The 19,975-nt window shown below is 40.7% G+C and overlaps 1 protein-coding gene across 1 annotated transcript in view; it reads left to right on the top strand.

Moving 5' to 3' along the window:
* Positions 1-19,975, top strand: part of LOC144491857 (protein bassoon-like) — a 517,892-nt gene that overhangs the window by 24,669 nt on the left and 473,248 nt on the right. The window contains exon 2 of the mRNA XM_078210147.1: positions 2,439-2,838. Coding sequence (XP_078066273.1) covers positions 2,439-2,838 — 400 coding nt within the window. The remainder of the gene's footprint in view (positions 1-2,438; positions 2,839-19,975) is intronic.

Genomic DNA, 19,975 nt, shown 5'->3' with positions numbered 1-19,975 from the left:
CAACATGGTGTGCAGGTGTCAGAACTCATTGAACAGTGTCTGGATGCTGCCTCGCAGTTAAGAATGGAAGCCACCCAAACACTGGAACACCGCAGCATTGGGTCAGGGTGCATCGCAGGTGCACCTTCCAGATTAGGTGTCTTGGAGTGGGTTTACTTTCTGACCTCAATGTTCCAGAGATCCATCTTCATTCTCAGGAGGTCCCTCTTCTTTCTTTAGTGGTGGGTCAGTGATGTTGGCCACCGTTTCAATATCACCCTTGGACACGACAGCAGACTACATGCCATTCAGGCCTGCCCTACCACTGATAGCATGAAACACCAAGGCACACCATGAGCTGGAAGATTTTGCATGCTTTCCCGCCGGCCGCCACAGCAGGTAACACCCAAGTTCCTGCACCCACCACAGCACTTAGTTTCAAAATGGGAGAATTCTACCTGGGGTTTTTAATAACAATCACCAGTGATTTCATGCTCACTGTTATTGTGCTCACTTTTTTTAGAATTCCAGATTAATAGATTGCACCTGTATCCCCAGAACATTAGCCCAGGCCTCTGCATAACTTATCCAGTGACCTTGCCACTATGTCACTACCTCACCCTAATTAGGTAAGGCTAAAGTAAGTCTTTCACTTTAAAACTGCGCCATGTTTTACATTGATTTGCCAGAAAAAAGGCTTTAGTTAACATTTTAACGTCAAGTAGAGGTACATGGTTAGTAGTTAAATACAAAGGGGTGGAAAATATTAAGCAAATGTTATAAATTAAGTTGAGACCCAAGTAGAATTTTAAGTGTATTGAAATCAAAACTGTAACTTTTTTCATTGTGTACCCAACTTAGCCACTTGCTTTGGGCTTTTATTCCTATCCATCTCCTGAAAGCAGCAAATCATGTTAGGTATCAGTCAATAAATAATGATAACCCTAGTACTGCATCAAATCAACTGCTCTTTATGTATGAGCTCATTTATCATCTTTCTTTTCTTTGACTGTGGAAGAATCGTAACTTGGTTCATTCCTCTCTTTACTGATGCCATTCTTGTGATAATCAGAGATAGATAGATATATATAATATAATATCATAGAATCATAGAAACCCTACAGTACAGAAAGAGGCCATTCGGCCCATCAAGTCTGCACCGACCACAATCCCACCCAGGCCCTACCCCCATATCCCTACATATTTACCCACTAATCCACGCATCTCAGGACACTAAGGGCAAGCTTTAGCATGGCCAATCAACCTAACCCGCACATCTTTGGACTGTGGGAGGAAACCGGAGCACCCGGAGGAAACCCACGCAGACACGAGGAGAATGTGCAAACTCCACACAGACAGTGACCCAAGCCGGGAATCGAACCCAGGTCCCTGGAGCTGTGAAGCAGCAGTGCTAACCACTGTGCTACCGTGCCGCCCATATAATATAATATAATATATATATAACATGAACAAGATCCAGGGGATTCATTGTCTGGGCATTGGTGAAAGCTTCTGTATGCCAGCGCCATAAAAATTCCAACAGGAGTTACTGATTAATAATTACATGTGACAATATGAGCTAATTTTGGCATCTAGTGATAGTGCTTTAACTTCACCATAGCACCCAGGGTTCAAAGCCAAGACTATCTAACCCGAGTCATGGCATGGTTGGAAGTAGGTTTACATCCTTGACTGCCTAACACAAACTCTTAGCCTTGATGCTGATATTGGATGGTGGCCAAGAGCAAGGTTTTGCTTTCACAAATCATGTGACAAATTATCTGTGTTTCCTTCAGCTGATCAAGAATGGTATTTGCCGAGCAGGGCGTATACTATGTGCTCTGTAGAATGATACAGCATAGCAGGAGCCTGTTTGGCTCTTGTGCTTGTGCTATTTCTTTGGAGGAGATATCCAACCAGTCCAAGTTGCATCAAAGAGGGAAAGAAAATTGATAGTGGCTAAGGAGCAGTTACTACAGACAGACCCATAAATTTCAGCCTTTGGTGAACTTGAGCGCTTAGGTCACTAAGAAGAAGTAATGTTTATATCACTGAGAGGGGAACATTTGTAGAATAGTTTCTATGTTGTCAATTTGCTTTTAGGCCTTGAAATAATGATGCTTATTTCATAGTGGTTGATTCTTGTATCATCTCTTATTTTCTAAATTTCAGTGGTAGAATTAAGTTAGAGAGACATTTTTATTCCATTTAAATGGAAGCTGTTCAAATAATGCAATACAATGCAATCATCAGATTTTAATTCTTCACTGAAACTACTTGAACACAATTATTTTCAATGGTATATGTGACCAACTTCAATCAAGGACAACTATTTCAAGTTGCGAGTGTTCATTGTCGGAATAAAGCACAATTTCATTTTTTTTTCTTCTTGCTGTGCTGATGTTTCATAATGTGAATAATTGTGATATTTGGACTGAGACATGTCTTCTGTTTAATAGTGCAAGACCATACCAGAGGGAACACCTCGGTCAGCCTGATGCAAAGATTGGGACCCCCCGACAGACTGTTCCCAGCAATGAAAGTGCAAGAAGAATGCAGAATCAAAATTGCTCTACACAACAGAACTTGCAACAAGAACAGAGGCGGACTCTCCAAGTTGAAACAAGTACAAAAAGAGGAGAAAGGTCCCATTCTGCATCCCCAGATAGAGGCAGTGCTCCAACATCTCCTTATTCGGTACCACAGATAGCTCCAATGCCCAGCAGTACTCTTTGTCCTATTTGTGCAACTACAGAGCTGCACTCTTCTCCAAAACAGCCAAACTTCAACACCTGTACTCAGTGTCGATCAGTAGTGTGCAAGCAGTGTGGATTTAACCCTAATCCTCACATCACAGAGGTGAGTTTTTATTCTTGACTTTTACAAGAAGATTTAATGTCTCACATGCACTGTTGATGAGATTACCTTTCTTAACTAGATATGAAATAGGTCAGGCAAGCCTGATCTATCTTAAACCATTTTCAAGCACTAACAGTGATCTGTCGGGTCCTGTTACTTTCACCCTACATTTGTACAAAATTAGAAGAGAAAACAGTCCATGTGCAAACATTTGGGAAGGAATAATTTAAAGGAATGCAGGGAAAACAAGAAAATGGGCTGAAAGTAGCAGATTCAAATTGAATTGCAAGCTCAGGTGTAAAAGACCTCTATTATCATTTATATGATTCCACAGCAAATGCACAGAAAATATTTCTATTGCTTCTAGTAGGAAGTAAAGATCTTATTTACTTACCACTGAAAACCCCAGGGTCATTGTTAGAGTAATTACTTCAGGTTGAAAAGGACAGTCAAGTGAGTAATGTGGAATAAAACAGCAGGTGCTTTGTTTGAGCTCGCTGAAGAAAGACTTATTAATGTGGTCAGGATAGATAAATTATCTAACTGAAATACCTCTAGCAGATTTGCCAAATTTTGTTGAAATATCATGTTTGTTTTTGCAAGCAGCATATAACTTATCTCTCGAATTTTGCTGAATATACATCCCTGTTATGCTTGATCCGCAAGTGGTAGATTGAATTCCAGGTGCACTGATGGTCTTATTTCCTGATTGTATCATTCCTCCTTTAACATGCAGCAAAAATAAAGTCTGCTGTTCACCAAGATTGCCTTCGTTAGTAAAACAAATATAAAACTGTAACTATCCCATGCCTTTTTCCCCCTCTTTTTCAATTTCAACACTTTGTTGTATGAGGCCTTCTAGATGTGTAACCTCCCAAAATCACTTCTATAATCAATGTTTCTCCCTCAGTGATCAGTGCCATAAAAAGTGTAACTAGTTATTTGTTCCATTGGTGTCTATAGGATTTTGGTGCATACATAGAAATCATATTTATCTCCATATCAGTGATTTCATTTTAATGTAGCTCACATAAAGTGCTTTGGTATGTTTCTGATGTATGATAAAACACTTCATAAATGTAAGTTTTTTTTTACAGTCAAGGGGGAAGGCCACCTACTCCATGTCTCCAAGAGTCAGTAGGACAGATGCAAATAGTGCAATAGCTCATTTTTGCACTCATTCAATGACTTAGTCCAACTGAGACAAGAACTTTGGACTATGCACTCATGGCTTTCTGGGTTGTTTAGCTAGTTGACATAGCACATACTGAACCACTGGTCTCAGTCCACATACCCATCAGCCTAATGATGGAGAAATCTTTAAAGGCTTAGTCTGAGACAAAATTAAATCTTGCTTGGAAAAATATAATTATTTTTGACAGCACCAATTTGGTAAAATTAAATAATTAATGATGTAATAGAGAGGATCGATGAAAGTAATGTGGCTCATGTGTGTATGGACTTTCAAAAAGTTGATTGCTAATGAGTCAATTACCTGCTACCTTCAATGGAATTGAAACTCATTGGATTAAAGGGGCAATAGCATGCTAAATACAAAATTGACTTCCAGAGAGTAGCGATGAGTGGTTTTTCAGACTGGGGGAAAGTACGCAGTTCATACTCAAATCACTGGCTCTTTTGGATATACCAAAGACCTGGAATTGGGTATAAAATGCATAATTTCAGTATTTGTAGATCACACACAACTTGGAAATGAAGTAAATCATGAGACTCCGAATCACATAGACAGATTGGTGAAATAGACTGACACATTGTCGTTGAAATTTAATGGAGGGAACTGTGAAGTGATGCATTTTGGTATGAAAATTTGGAAGAGGCGATATGAACTAAAAGACATAATTGCACAGGATGCACGAGTAGTGAGACCTGGGTATGTATATACTCAAATCTTTGAAGGTGGCAGGCCAAATTGAGACAGCAGTGGCTGTTTTTTAAAAAAATAATGGATCTTTGGCTTTCCAAACAAGGACCAAAGTACAATAGCAAAGATGGTGAGCTAAATCTTTTATACATAACCTGTTGAGGTCCAGCTGAAATGTATTGACCAATTCTGGACATCACACTTCAGAAAGGATATCAAGATCTTGGAGATGATGCAGAGGAGATTGACTGGAATGCTCCAGGGGATGCAGGCTTTCAATTAAATGGAGAGACCAGAGTAATTGTCTGGAGTAGAGAAGGTGAAGTGGCAGTTTAATAGAGATCGTCAAAATCAAGAAATATTTTGATTTAGTAAATAAAGAGAAACTGTTTTTGTGATTGATGGATCAGTAGCTAGCAGATGCAGATTTAAGGTAATTGGCTAAAGAATCCAGCAAGGTGATTTTTTCACGCCGAGTTATGATCTGGAATACGTTGCTTGAAGTGATAGATTTTCAAATAACTTTCATAGAATTGGATAAGAACTTAAAGAAAAGAATTGTTGAACTATGGGGAAAGAACAGGGGAGTGGGACTAATTCGACAGTTCTTTCAAAGAGCTGGCATAGGCATAAGGGGCTGCGCGACACCTCTTTGTGTTATTTTGTATAATATCAGGTCTTAACTTTGTACTTGTATTCTAACAGCTGAAGTAAACTGAGTATTTTACACAAATGAGGTTATCGAATACACACAGTACTACTATCTACAAATTCAGCCCTTTTTAAGTTGACTGTGTTGCATCTTTCAGAATTGCTAGCGAGAGGGTTTTCCCAGTAGCCAGCACCATACATTATGCTGTCCCCAAGCTGCTCTAGAGACTGAACCGTGTTGTCAGTCAAAGAGGATTAAACTGAGCAGCATGCAGCTCAGGTTATCTGATATCTGATAAGGCGTGTTAAATGCCTTGTGCCTTGCAGTTCTAAATGCTTGTTAAAATAGAAACAAAACTCTAGTAAACCTTACCGGTAAGAATTTTCTTCCCCACACCAATTCGTAAGAATTATTTGGAAAGGTTCAAGTCTTGCTTCCTGGATGGCCATGCAAAAGCATGATACTGTCTATCAAATCTACTGTTCCATTCCTCAAATTTTGAGTGCACTCTGATTTTCAAGAGATGGAGTGGAAAAATGGAAACAGTGGATCAAAAACTGAAGAACTTGCATTTTGTGACCAGTCGCAGGATATTGTCAGCAGCTTTTCATAGGATTTTTGCTCTTTGCTTCAAATATGATTTGATTTATTATTGTCACGTATTAACATACAGTGAAAAGTATTGTTTCTTGCGCGCTATACAGACAAGACATGCTGTTCATAGGGAAGGAAATGAGAGAGTGCAGAATGTAGTGTTGCAGTCATAGCTAGGGTGTAGAGAAAGATCAACTTAATGCAAGGCAAGTCCATTCAGAAGTCTGACAGCAGCAGGGAAGAAGCTGTTCTTGAGTCGGTTGGTACGTGACCTCAGACTTTTGTATCTTTTTCCTGAACGAAGAAGGTGGAAGAGAGAACCTCCGGGGTGCGTGGCGTCCTTAATTATGCTTGCTGCTTTGCCGAGCAATGGGAAGTATAGACAGAGTCAATGGATGGGAGGCTGGATTGCGTGATGGATTGGGCTACATTCATGACCTTTTGTAGTTCCTTGCGGTCTTGGGCAGAGCAGGAACCTTACCAAACTGTGATACAACCAGAAAGAATGCTTTCTATGGTGCATCTGTAAAAGTTGGTGAAGGTCGTAGCTGACATGTCAAATTTTCTTAGTTTTCTGAGAAAGTAGAGGCGTTGGTGGGCTTTCTTCACTATAGTGTTGGCATGGGGGGGACCAGGACAGGTTGTTGGTGATCTGGACACCTAAAAACTTGAAGCTTTCGACCCTTTCTACTTCATCCCCAAAGATGTAGACAGGGGCATGTTCTCCCTTACACTTCCTGAAGTCAATGACAAACTCCTTCATTTTGTTGACATTGAGGGAGAGATTATTGTTGCCGCACCAGTTCACCAGATTCTCTATCTCATCCCTGTACTCTGTCTCGTCATTGTTTGAGATCTGACCCACTACGGTGGTGTCGTCAGCAAACTTGAAAATCGAATTGGAGGGGAATTTGGTCGCACAGCCATAGGTGTATAAGGAGTATAGTAGGGGGCTGAGAACACAGCCTTGTGGGGCACCGGTGTTGAGGATGATCGTGGAGGAGGTGTTGTTGCCTATCCTTAAGGATTGTGGTGCAAACATGTTTGTTTAATCTGTACAACTGAAAGTGCCTGATTTGGTGTGTGAAATTTATAGTAAGTGGTGGTATACCAGCTTCTTCTTGTCACTCTTCCCCATCTATTTTTCTGCTTGTTGCCTTTCACCAACAGACACTGAGGGTAGGTGAACTAACCATTTGGTTCCGAAGAGTTAATAAAAATGGATCTCTTGCTTTTGGAATAAAATCTGACTTTACAACGCCAAGGGGATGTTTCAGCTGCAGCAGTTTAATATAAAATTCCTTTATTTGGTTTCTTTAGTTATTTGTGTTTGCATACTTGACTTTCACAATGTACTGAGGGCATGTATCTTAAATTAATTATAGTTGCTTTGAGCACAAAGGATTATAATACATCCGAGTGGCTGGGGAAGTACAAGTTAGATCTTCATACACTATATTCTAATACATTATTCCAGCAACTCTAGTTCAACATGGGAAGAATTCCAGATGATGGCATTGGAAGAAAGTTCATCAATTAAAAGTCCTTTTCCTGCAAACACTTTAGATTAACATAGACTATTGATCAGGAACTTATTTTCATTGAACTCGGTTTAAACGTTTGCAACTGTTGTGTTGCTCTTCCAGTTTCTCTTGTTGAAGACTGGCCGTCTAACCACTAACCTCTGCAATAAATGTCAAAGTCTGCAGTCACTCCATCTGCTATTTTCAATGTCATTGGATTGTGCAGTCTCCAGGCAAGCTAGGAAAGCTTGCTGCCATCAGCTAAAGAGGGTTATCATTTTCATTCATTGGATAGAACCTTGAGAAGTTTCTTAATTTCCCACAACTAGCAATATTTCAATCATTTTGTCCCACCCATTTATCTGTGTGTAGTTTATGTTTGATTTCCAAGTGACTCTGCTTGCCTGTTGCAGCACAATGATACTTTTCCCAGAGGAGGTTGATCCCTCTGGTCATATCGTCTTAATTCTGGACTATTTTACTTGGTGCATAATTTATTTGTCAATTCATTGATGGCAGCAAACAGTTGCAATAAAAAGTATTTTCAGTTCAAATCACACTCCGTTCTGGTTCGGAAATGATTGCCTTAGTAATGATATTTGCTGATGGATATCCAGTTCCAAATGGAGGCTGATCAGGAGACATCTAAGCTCAGGTAATTTCAGTAGTTGTGGAAGAATACAACTGTCATTCAAAAATAATGTTCCTTTGGCTCAGGTGATTAAAGTAGTGAGTGGCTGAACTATGCGGACCCAGAAGTTCATAGAAACCCTACAGTGCAGAAGGAGGATTTTCAGCCCACCGAGTCTGCACCGACAACAATCCTACCTAAGCCTTATCGCCGTAACCCCACATATTTACCCCGCTAATCCTTCTAACCTATGCATCCCGGGACACTAAGGGGCAATTTAGCATAGCCAATGCACCGAACCCGTACATCTTTGGACTGTGGGAGGAAACCAGAGCACACGTAGGCACGGGGAGAACGTGCAAACTCCACACAGACAATCACCCAAGCCAGGAGCTGTGGGGCAACAGTGTTAACCGGTAAGATTCTTGGTCAGTATTAAAACTGATTTCAGAACTTGTGAAATGGGCATATGTTCTTCCTGGGAAGCAGGGACATTCTTGTCTTCCATCCATATGTTCTGCTGAACATTGTATGAACTGTGGCTCAACTTTGATACCACCCGAGGCTGGATCATTTGTATGCATTTTCTGTCTAGCTTGGAAGTGACCTGTTACTTAGGCAAGATATTTGAATGAAATCAAATCTATGGAAGTATCCTCTATCAAGAAGCTAATGCCTTGAAAATGTTCAGTGCAAGAAATTTGAGAGAGAAAAGGACAGGAAACAGCTTGAAATCAAACATGAACTACACGGATGTCAATGGGTGGCACAAATGATTTGAAATGTTGCTAGTTGTAGGAATTGACAAAATTATACCGTATATGGTTGAGTTAATATTTTTATAACAATTAAAATTATAATGCATTTGTGTTAAGACGACCAGACAAGATGAATTTGTACACCCAGATGAATTGCTGCCAGACTAAGTATAAAGACCATAAAGTTATTGTGGTCACTTCTCCCTGGGGCCAGTTTTATATTTAGCGTTCTTTATGCAGCAGAAATGCATTAATTTCAGGTTTTTTATGCATGCGTCACGTGCCTGGTCACAGATGCCTTGAAGTCAAGATCTGCTAACCAGAAAGTGCATAATTCATTCTTTGTGTGTCACAAGGCTTATATTTTCCATTACGCAGTCTACATATTTCCAGCAGCCTTTAGGTAAGCACATGGTAGATCTGTAAGATAATTTAGAAAGGATAGAACAATTTCATTTGTCATGCTATTTCAACAGCTATTGAAATAATCAGCTGTTTGAAAATGAGAGATTTTCAATTGCTTAGCTCTTGTGGAGAAGAGTTCTTTTTACACAGGATTGCTTCTTGGATTGCCATCTATTTTAAATAATTTGGCAGAATTCTTGTGGCGGGAGCAGGAACATGGACCATTTACTGCTGCGGACGCTGGTGGAAAAACACACCTTATCTTCTGTCCCCAACTTCTTTAATTATGCAACCGGGTGTTTTGCACCATATTCCGTAGCAGCACAGGTCTCATGACAGGTAGTCTTCTGTCTTGTCTGGGTGCCATATTAAAAAAGTGTCCAACATCACTGACCCTGTCAGTGGTTGGACCTACACCTGCATCCTATTAACAGAATACAAATCACTTTTACGCCAACCTCCAGCAGGTTTCCTGATTCACTATGGCAAGCACCAGGAGAACATCCCATGGGAAATTCACTCCAACATAAAACAGATTTTTGGGCCTCTTACCAAATTGTTTCCTTGTACCCGCCATTGAGCCCCTGGCAGGGACATGGGAGAATTCCATCCATTTTCTTTTGATAATTTTCTTTGAGTGCAGGCACTTTGTTATTTTAGTGATTAACATGATAGTTCTCAAAGAAAGCAAAACGTTTAAGAAGCTAGTTTTGAGAATTGGGATACATTCTTTCTTCCATCTGTTGAGTACTCCCAAATTAAGGTAAGGATCTATTAAGTACACCAGATACTTAACTTAAAAGATCATTAGTATCCTTATTAAGGGAAGTAAAGCAAGTGTTTTTTTTTCATTTTGCCGTTAACTCCCATTATCTAGGATCCAGTGTCATGTGGCCCAAATTGTTTCACTTGAGAACCTCTTCACAACATATTCTGTTTAATACACCTTTGAGTCAATTATTTCTAATTTTGGATGATATAGCAAAGAAAAGCTGACAAAAGAAACTCATGCATGTGGAAACTGATAAATTTAGCTTCCTGGGTGGCTCAGTGGCAATGTGACTGAGCTGCTCAGACTAGAAGTTTCCAGGTTTAATCTATGGCATCTGCTGATTTAATAGATTTTCAGGATGTGTGAAAAGGTGGGTTCAGTTGCTTTTCAGTAGTCTCAACATCCCAAGGTTAGAAAATCAGATAGTGCTCCTGAATACGTTTCTAGTTGTAAACATAGATGATAATGTGACAATGCCTGATAAAACATAGATAGCAATGTGAAATGTCTGAGAATGGATTGAGTTAGGTAACATTGACATCACTGTTATCTAGAAGCTTGAACAAGGGCCATGTGTGCAAGCTTCCCACAAGAAAGTTAAGTGTACTTTTTTGGAATACCAATACTACTGGCAGATGCAACTATGAATGTATGATGAGGTTCTTTAAGATACTGTCTCAAATGGTATGATATCACTGCCCATTATACTGCTAGTCGAATGCAGCATGAAATATGGAAACATAGAAAATAGGAACAGATGTAGGCCATTCAGCCCTTAGAGCCTACTTGATCATTCATTATGATCATGACTAATCATCCAACTCAATAGCCTGGTTCCGCCTTCACCCTCCCTCCCCCCATATCCTTTGATCTTTATTGTCCCAAGAGCTATATCTAACTCCTTGAAAACATACAATGTTTTGGCCACAACTGCTTTCTCTGGTGGTGAATTCCACAGGCTCACTGCTCTCTGGGTGAAAAAAAAAAGCTCCCTTCAGTCCCAAGTGGTTTACCCTATATCCTTAGGCTATGACCCTTGGTTCTGGTCACACACACTGGGGAACATCCTTCCTATATTTACCCTATCTAGTCCTGTTAGAATTTTACAGATTTCCAAGAGTTCCCCTTCATTCTTCTAAACCCCAGTGAATATGATCCTAGCCGACTCGATCTCTCTTAATATCAGTCCTGCCATCCCAGGAATCAATGTGGTAAACCTTTTGAGCACTCCCTCTATAACAAGAACATCCTTCCCCATAAGGAGACCAAAACTGCACACGCTATTCCAGATGTGGCCTCACCAAGGCCCTTTATAACTGCTCCTGTCGTTGAATCCTCTCGTTATGAAGGCCAACATGCCATTTGCCATCTTTGCCACCGCCTTCACCTGCATATTTACCTTCAGCAATTGGTGCACAAGGACACCCAAGCCTCGTTGTGCGTTTCCCCCTCCATTTATAGCCATTCAAATAATCGGTCTTCCTGCTTTTGCTATCAAAATTGATAACTTCACATTTATTCACATTATACTTCAACTGCTATGCGTTTTCCCATTCACTCAGCTTGTCCAAATCACACTGAAGCATTTCTGCATCCTTGTCACAGCTCACACTCCCACCCAGTTTTGTGTCACCTGCAAATTTGGAGATATTGCATTTAGTTCCCTCATCTAAATCATAAATATATATTGTTGTCCTGTTTATTCCTGCTCTCTTTTTTTCCTATCTACCAACCAGTTTCCTATCTATTTCATTATACTACCCACATGCTTTAATTTTACACACTAACCTCTTAGGTGGGGCTTTGTCAAATGCTTTCTGAAAGTCCAAATAAACCACATTCACTGGCTCCTCCTCATTAAATCTACTGTTACACCTGGGAAGTATACTCGTAGATTTGTGAAGCATGATTTCCCTTTTGTAAATCCATGCTGATTCTGTCCGATTCTACCACTGTTTATCAAATGCCCTTCTATAAAGTCTTGATAATGGACTCCAGAGTTTTCCCCACTATCGATGTCAGATTGATTGGTCTATAATACCCTGTTTTCTCTCTACCTCCCTTTTTAAATAGTGGGGTTACATTAGCTATGCTCCAATCTATAGGAACTGTTTTGAGTCTATAGAATCTCTATTGGGCCAAATGCAGGCAAATGGGGTGAGCTTAGATGGGCATTTTGGTCGGCATGGACCAGCTTGGGCCAAAGAGCCTGTCTCCGTGACATAGATTCTATGAAAATGACCACCAATCCATCCGTTATTTCTCGGGGCCACTTCCTTAAGTACTCTTGGGTGTAGACTAGCAGGTCCCAGGGATTTATCAGCTTTCAATTTCCCCAACACCATTTCTCTTCTCATGCTGATTTCCTCCCATTCCTCACCCTCACTAAATCCTGTGTTCCCCAACATTTCTGATGTGTTATTTGTGTCCTCCTTTGTGAAGATGGAACAAAAGTTTGTATTTAGTTGGTCAGCCATTTCTTTGTTCCCCATTATAAATTTCCCTGTTTCTGACTTTAAGAGACCTACTACATTTGTCTTCACCAATCTTTTTCTCTCCACATACCTGTAGAAACTTTTGCAGTCAGTTTTTATGTTCCCCATAAGCTTAATCTGATATTCTATTTTCCCCTTCTTAATCAATCAATTGGTCCTCCTTTTCTGAATTCTAAACTGCTCTCAATCCTCCAGTCTGTTGTTTTTTCTGGCCAATTTGTATGCCTCTTCCTTGGATCTAACACTTTCTTGTAAGCCATGGTTTGGCCACCGATTCCATTTTTACTTCTGCATTAATCTTTTTGTAGCATCTTAGAGTAAATTGTTGTGATTCCGATGCACAGCTTAATCATTATTTGAAACTGCTTCATTGTTCCTATGATTCTGTAGAAGGAGGTCATATGGACTCAAATGTTAACACTGTTTCTCTCTCCACAGATGCTGCCAGACCTGCTGAGTTTATCCAGCATTTTCTGTTTCAAATTTCCAGCATCCATAGTATTTTGCCTTTATTTCATTGTTCCTAATAATGTTTGCAGCTACGTTTGTGAGTTTTCTCTCTTGACGCTTTTAGGATCAGCATAATATGTGGTGGCTGAAATCCAGGGCCAGATAGATGAGCCTAAGTGGTGCCAGTAATTCACTTGTTTCAGGTGCAGAATTTGATTAAAGTGACAGCCTCATTTGTTCAGTTGTATCTGATGTATAAAATTGAATGAGCAAATTATTTTAGTCTTTGGTTAAATTAAGTGATGACCAGCATCAGAAATAGTGGAATCGTATTCTGTCATAACTGATGAGTTTGAAAATGTTTATAACCAGTATCAAGAGGCCAATATAAAAACCAGTGAATATTCAAACCTTTGCAGTCTTTAAAACATATTTTCATATGATTCCCTATCCTGCAGACAGAGGCCATTCGGCCCATCAAGGCTGAACCAACAACAATCCCACCGAGGCCCTTAACCCCATTACCCATTTACCCAGCTAATCCCCCTGACATTAAGGGTCAATTTGGCATGGCCAATCAACCTAACCCGCACATTTTGGACTGTGGGAGGAAACCAGAGCACCCGGAGGAAACCCTCACAGGCAGGAAGAGAACGTGCGAACTCCACACAGTCAGTAACCCGAGGCCAGAATTGAACCCAGGTCCCTGGAGGTGTGAGGCAGCAGTGTTAACCACTGTGCCGCGGTTTATCAATTTACATAAAAATTTGAATTGACCTGGGATTTTTGAGGGCAAACTGTCAGTATGGTTGTTATTACCACTTTGAATTTGTCCATGATTTCAGGATTTACTGAAAGTTCAAATTAATGTGGAAATCCTGAAGTTGTCATCTGCCATTCATTGCTCCACCACAGACTTTGCTTTGGAATCCTTCCAGCTGTGAGTCAGCAATCCATGAAATCAATTGATCTGGCAAGGCCATCCCCTTTTCTGTTCTGATTGCTGATAGAAACCCCATTAAAAATAAGCCTTGTTTAATGAGGTGTAACTGGGTGTTTTAACAAAGATTTGACTGGTAACTAACATGGACTGACTCATTGTTAGCTCTCTCGTAATTTGCCTAAGTGTCATCTTAGTCTACGTATACCCATTTCCAGCAGAGGCTCTGTATGGCATGCGTGAGCCCAGATTGACTTTTCTTTTGCAACTCACTCCACTTCCATGTCATTACCTGGTTAAGAAATTGTAATGTATCCGTTGTCCCAAGTGCGAACTTCAAATCCATAATCTTTTTTTCCTGTGTGGCACAGTAGCATGCCACATAGACGGTGCTCTTGACTGATGCTGTTAAAATAAGCCTACCAAAGTACAATTTTAAGAATTTAATCTGTAAGCTATTCAAAGTCTGTTGTTTTGTTACTGCTATTTGCAAAATTTTAACCATTTTCTATGGATTATGATGCCCATTACCAGGATTTCACGGTAGTGTAAATGCATGTTTAGAGTGCAGGCCATCTTTTGAGGAATGCTAAAGGGTGAACCCAAACAGTAATTCACAGTGGAGATGACATATCTATTGCCAAAAAATGCAGCTATATCACAGAAACCTATTAAAAATTGTGAAAACTAATTTGATTAAACAACTTTCAAAATGAGTCAACTGTTTAATCTGTACTTATGGTATTGATCTTTGTCTGCTGATCAGTCTTTTCCACCAGTATATAATAGGTGTTTATACACTATTGCATTAACATCAATTCCTAATAAGTAAATCCTGCTAAGTTGATAGCACTAACAAATGTAAACCTACCTATCTCTATTCAGTCATTTGTTGCACTTAACCCTTTTCTTTTTCTGAGTTCTTTGATCTGCTGCTTTCAAAGTATTTGGTTCCTTAAATGCCAGTATATTAACGCTCTTTTTTCATGGAATTACATTCATAAGAACACAACAAATAAGAGCAGTGTAGACTGCCAAGCCTGCTGTGCCATTCCATATCCCTTAATTCCCTGAAAAACTAAAAATCTATCTATCCCACCTTCAATATATTCAGCAATACAGCATCTACAATCCTCTGGGGTTCAGAATTCTAAAGATTAACAACACTCTGAAGTAATTTCTCCTCACCTCGGTCTTAAATGATCAACCCCTTCTCAGACTGTACCTCTGATTTAGATTCCTGACTATGGGAAACAATATCTCGGCATCTACCCTATTTAGTCCTTCAGAGTCTTGCATATTTCAATGAGATTGTCTCTCATTCTTCCAGGGCGGCACGGTAGCACAGTGGTTAGCACTGCTGCTTCACAGCTCCAGGGACCTGGGTTCGATTCCCGGCTTGGGTCACTGTCTGTGTGGAGTTTGCACATTCTCCTCATGTCTGCGTGGGTTTCCTCCGGGTGCTCCGGTTTCCTCCCACAGTCCAAAGATGTGCAGGTTAGGTTGATTGGCCATGCTAAAATTGCCCCTTAGTGTCCTGGGATGCGTAGATTAGAGGGATTAGCGGGTAAAATATGTGGGGATATGGGGGTAGGGCCTGGGTGGGATTGTGGCCAGTGCAGACTCGATGGGCCGAATGGCCTCTTTCTGTACTGTAGGGTTACTATGGTTACTATGAAAAGCCAATGACCGTAGACCCAATTTGCTCATCTTCTCATCAAAGGACAACCCTCTCAGCCCAGCCAACAATTTAGTGAATTCACTGTACTGCCTCTAATGCAAATAAAGCCTTCCTTAAATATGGATACCAAAACTTCAAGCTGTACTCAAAATGTGGTCTCACCAAAGCTCTGTATTTTTATAGCAAGATTCCTTTATTCCTGCACTCCAAATCATTTGCAATGAGGGCGAACATGCCATTTGCCTTCCTAATTGCTTTTGTTTTCTTTAGTCTTTCATGGGATGTGGACATTGCCGGCAGAGCCAGCTTTTGTTGCCCACCCCTAATTTCCCTTGTTGCCCAGACAAAATTGCCCTTGAACTGAGTGACTTGCTCAGCCAAATTTTATTAATTGAATTTTAAATTTCACCAGCTGTCATTGGTGGGATTTGAACCCATGTCCCCTGAGCATTAACCTGGGCCTCTGGGTTACTAGTCCAGTGACCACCACATGGCACCATCTCTCCCAGGTGCTTGCTGCACCTGCATGCTAACTTTCTGCACTCCTTGTACAAACATACCCAGTTACTCTGAACATTAACATTTACAAGTTTCGCACCTTTTGAAAAAATATTCTACTTTTCTATTTTTATGACCAAAGTGATTAATCTCTCATTTATCCACATCATCCTCCGACTGTAGTCTTGTTACCCACTTACCTGACCGCTATGAGATATAAACAGGTTATGAAAATGCTGTTCAGCCCATCCAGTTCCTGTTGGACTAGCAGCATCTGTGGAAACATACAAAACACACGAATTAGGAGCAGGAGTAAGTGATTCAACCCTTTAAGCCTGCCCTGCGATTTGAAAAGATCATGGCTGACCTGATTGTGGTGTCAACTCGACTTTCCTGGTTATCCTCCTCTATATCCTGATTCCCTTGTCAGTCAAGAATCTATTTGGCTCGGCCTTAAATATATTCAATGACCCCCTACCTCCACTGCTCCCTGGGGAAGAGAATTCCGTAGACCAGTGACTCTTGGAGAAAAATAATTCCCCTCATCTCAGTCTTAAAAGGGAGACCTCATGTTTAAGCCTTGTCTCTTAGTTTTAGTATCTCCCATCAGGGACAGACACAGAATTAATGTTTCAATTATCTTTCATCAGAACCCTCCAAAACAGTTCCTGTTGGTGTTTTTATTCTATACAAGCAGTCATCCTAATCTTATATGCCCATTGTGTACCCATTGCCTTTTATTCCCTCTTTCTGTAGCTGCTTGCTTTTGTTCACTTGGTCAAAGTTTCAATCGTTAACTATTGTATAGGATTTTATGGCCTCAAAACTCCTGGTTAACAAAAAATATTTTGTTTCTATGCTCTGATGTCTGGCTCCCTCAGCCACAGGGAACAGTCTGTTTCTATTTAGTCTGTCCCATCTCTACTTTATTTTAGACACTTATATAAAACCATCTCCAATTCTACTCTTTTCCAGTGAAAGCATGCCCAGTTTTCAGGTCTGTCTTTGTATTTGCATTTCTTCATTCCAGACAACATTGTAGCAATTTTTTGATCTTTTTTATTCAACATCTTTCCCATAATATGGAGTCCAAAACTGCACATGGCACTCCAAACATGGTCTTTTTGTAGATGTACTGACATCACGACATTTTATTTTTGCAGGAAGCTCGATAGTCCATTAGCTTTTCCAATGGCCTTCATCACTAATCCATTCTCTTGTGAACTTGTACTGAATACATAATTATTACTGTTTCTTTCTTCCCAAAATGTGGTCCATAATTCAATCCATAATTGTGGTAATGCAGTTTATACATTACGGTGAGTTTGTAATATAGCTCTGGTGTATTGTGATTTGTTCAACTTCAAAACTATTTCATTAGTACAGGATACTATAGATCCTGTGATGGTATTTGGTCAGTTGGAGTTTGTGCCCTTTAGTGCCTTTAGGCCAGGTTTGCACTGAGCATGATCAGTGTGTGTGATGGAGCCAGCAGCTTTTTTTATGCTGGCACAGGGGCAGTGCAGCTTGAGGGAGGCTACCCGAGTCTGAGAGAGTGGTGGAGACGTCCCAGGCTGCTTGGGTCATCCCAAAGACCAGAACGTTCGCTCCAAGGGGCTCGGAAGTTTTTGAGGTTCATTGGGGACATATATGACCCTGGGCCAGTGCAAAAGTAGGTGCTCCATGACTAAGGTCAGCTGAAGAAGAGGAGAAGGTGTAGCAGGAAATGAAAGCCATGAAGGCTTTATTTGGGAGTAAAGCTGAGAGGGAAAGTGGAGTTGAGGATTCTCATAGCAGATCAGTCATGATTTCATTGACAGGTGGAGCAGATTCTTATGGGCCAAATGGTCTACTTCCATTGGTCCTATGGATCTGGAAAAATGTGCCTTTTGGTGAAAATAATTCTTGTGAACTCTATTTTATTAGTGTCACAAGTAAGCTTACGCCTAACACTGCAATGAAGTTACTGTGAAAATCCCCTAGTTGCCACACTCTGGTGTCTGTACACTGAGGGAGAATTTAGCATGGCTAATGCATGGCTTTCAGATTGTGGGAGGAAACCGGAGCACCCCGGAGGAAACCCACACAGACACGGGGAGAACGTGCAGACTCCCCACAGACAGTGACCCAAGCCAGGAATCGAACCCAGTTCCCTGGCGCTGTGCGGCAGCAGTGCTAACCATTGTGACACCATGCCACCCAGGAGTAAAGTTGCTACTGAATGGGAATCAGTGGCCAAAGCTGCTAAGAAAAGGAGCTGGAATTCTACCTGAGGAAATCTGAGCTTTGATGGACTGTGTGGTGGAAATTAGTGAAATATATGCTGTGTGAACTGTCCAGTAAACTTGTGAAATCCATCTTTGTTATATTTGCTATTTATTGTACTTCTTCACTTGTTGTCACCATAGCCTTAGTGAGACTGTGGGCATTTTCATGTTCATTTTCTGGCTTTCCTCAAGTTCCCCCCCCAATCTACATGTGTGTTATCCTATTTTGTGGCCAATCAGTAAAACTAGATTAACAAATTAAGGAGCAAGCCCTTTGGGTGGCATTGCAGCACAGCAGTTAACAATGCTACCTCAGCGCCAGGGACCCGGTCTCAATTTCAGTCTTGGGTGACTGCCTGTGCAGAGTTCCACATTCTCCTTGTGTCTGCGTGGATTTCCTCTGGGTGTTCCGGTTTCCTCCCACAATCCAAAGGTGTGCAGGTTAGGTGGCTTGGCCATGGTAAATGCGCGGGGTTACGAGGATAGGGCCTGGATGGGATGCTCTTCGGAAAGTCGATGCAGACTCGCTGGGCTGGATGGCCTCTTTCGGCACTGTAGGGATTCTCTGGATTAAAGGGACACTGCATCGAACAAAAACAAATTCCAAAGGTAACTTAGAACATTGAAACAAAAGATGATTAAAAGAGTCAATAAAATGCCCCAATCCCTGCGGTGTCCACCAGGCATGAAGGCCTCGACTGAGTTGTCGGACATCCCGTGCGCTCTCTCCATGGACACCCGACCACAGAAGAGGAGCAACCCCCTCGATTGCCCACTGCCAGGACCTGTTGATGGCAAACTTAGCCATCCGTGTTATCCATTCATCTGATTTTTCTTTTCTGTTAATTCCTCAATTTTTCTTTCAATTATTACCAGGACATGGCCTTTGTTTCCAATGCCTGTACGTTATGATCTTTCTTTCTTTAATTATACTTTGCAACTCTTTTTTGATTCCTGACTTTTGACCTAACCCATTCATTTGTCTTACTGTCCAATCCAACAGATTCTGAATTTCCTCCGCCATTATCCACATTTCAAAAGCTGTTAATTTCTTCTTATCTTGAGAGTCCAATTCTCACATTGGTATAGTGCAACATTCCACACTAGTGATCTGTTAGACTTTTTTTAGCTTCATGCAAAAGTTTGAAGCTGGAATTCATTCTTGGATGTAACTTTGGTGTTTATCATTGAGCCTCGGCACAGCCTCTGTCTTGGTGCTTCAAATCTTGACATTGAATATGTAATTTGTTTTATATGTATTTATATCTAAGACTGCAATTTACCTGTTCATTCCTGTTTAATTTATGTTGATTTTGGTTTGATCAAGTAAACTTTATGAAAAGTGGAAACTTGTCTGGTTTATTCGTTTAGTTTGGTCTCCAAAGGAATCATAAACTTAACAAAGAACCATAGAAAAGTCAGGGTGCAGAAAGAGAGCATTCAGCCCATCATGACTGCACCTGCCAAAAAAGAGAAAAAAGGAACCAGCCACTCACTTTCATCCCATTTTCCAACACCTGGTCCGTAGCCTGACCGCTTATAGCACTTAAGATGCAGATCCAGATACCTTTAAAATGAGTTGAAAATTT

Source organism: Mustelus asterias, chromosome 3 (assembly GCF_964213995.1).
Source record: "Mustelus asterias chromosome 3, sMusAst1.hap1.1, whole genome shotgun sequence".
NCBI lineage: Eukaryota > Metazoa > Chordata > Chondrichthyes > Carcharhiniformes > Triakidae > Mustelus > Mustelus asterias.
Note: the sequence above shows the minus strand (reverse complement) of the source record. Positions and strands in the feature narration are given on the sequence as shown.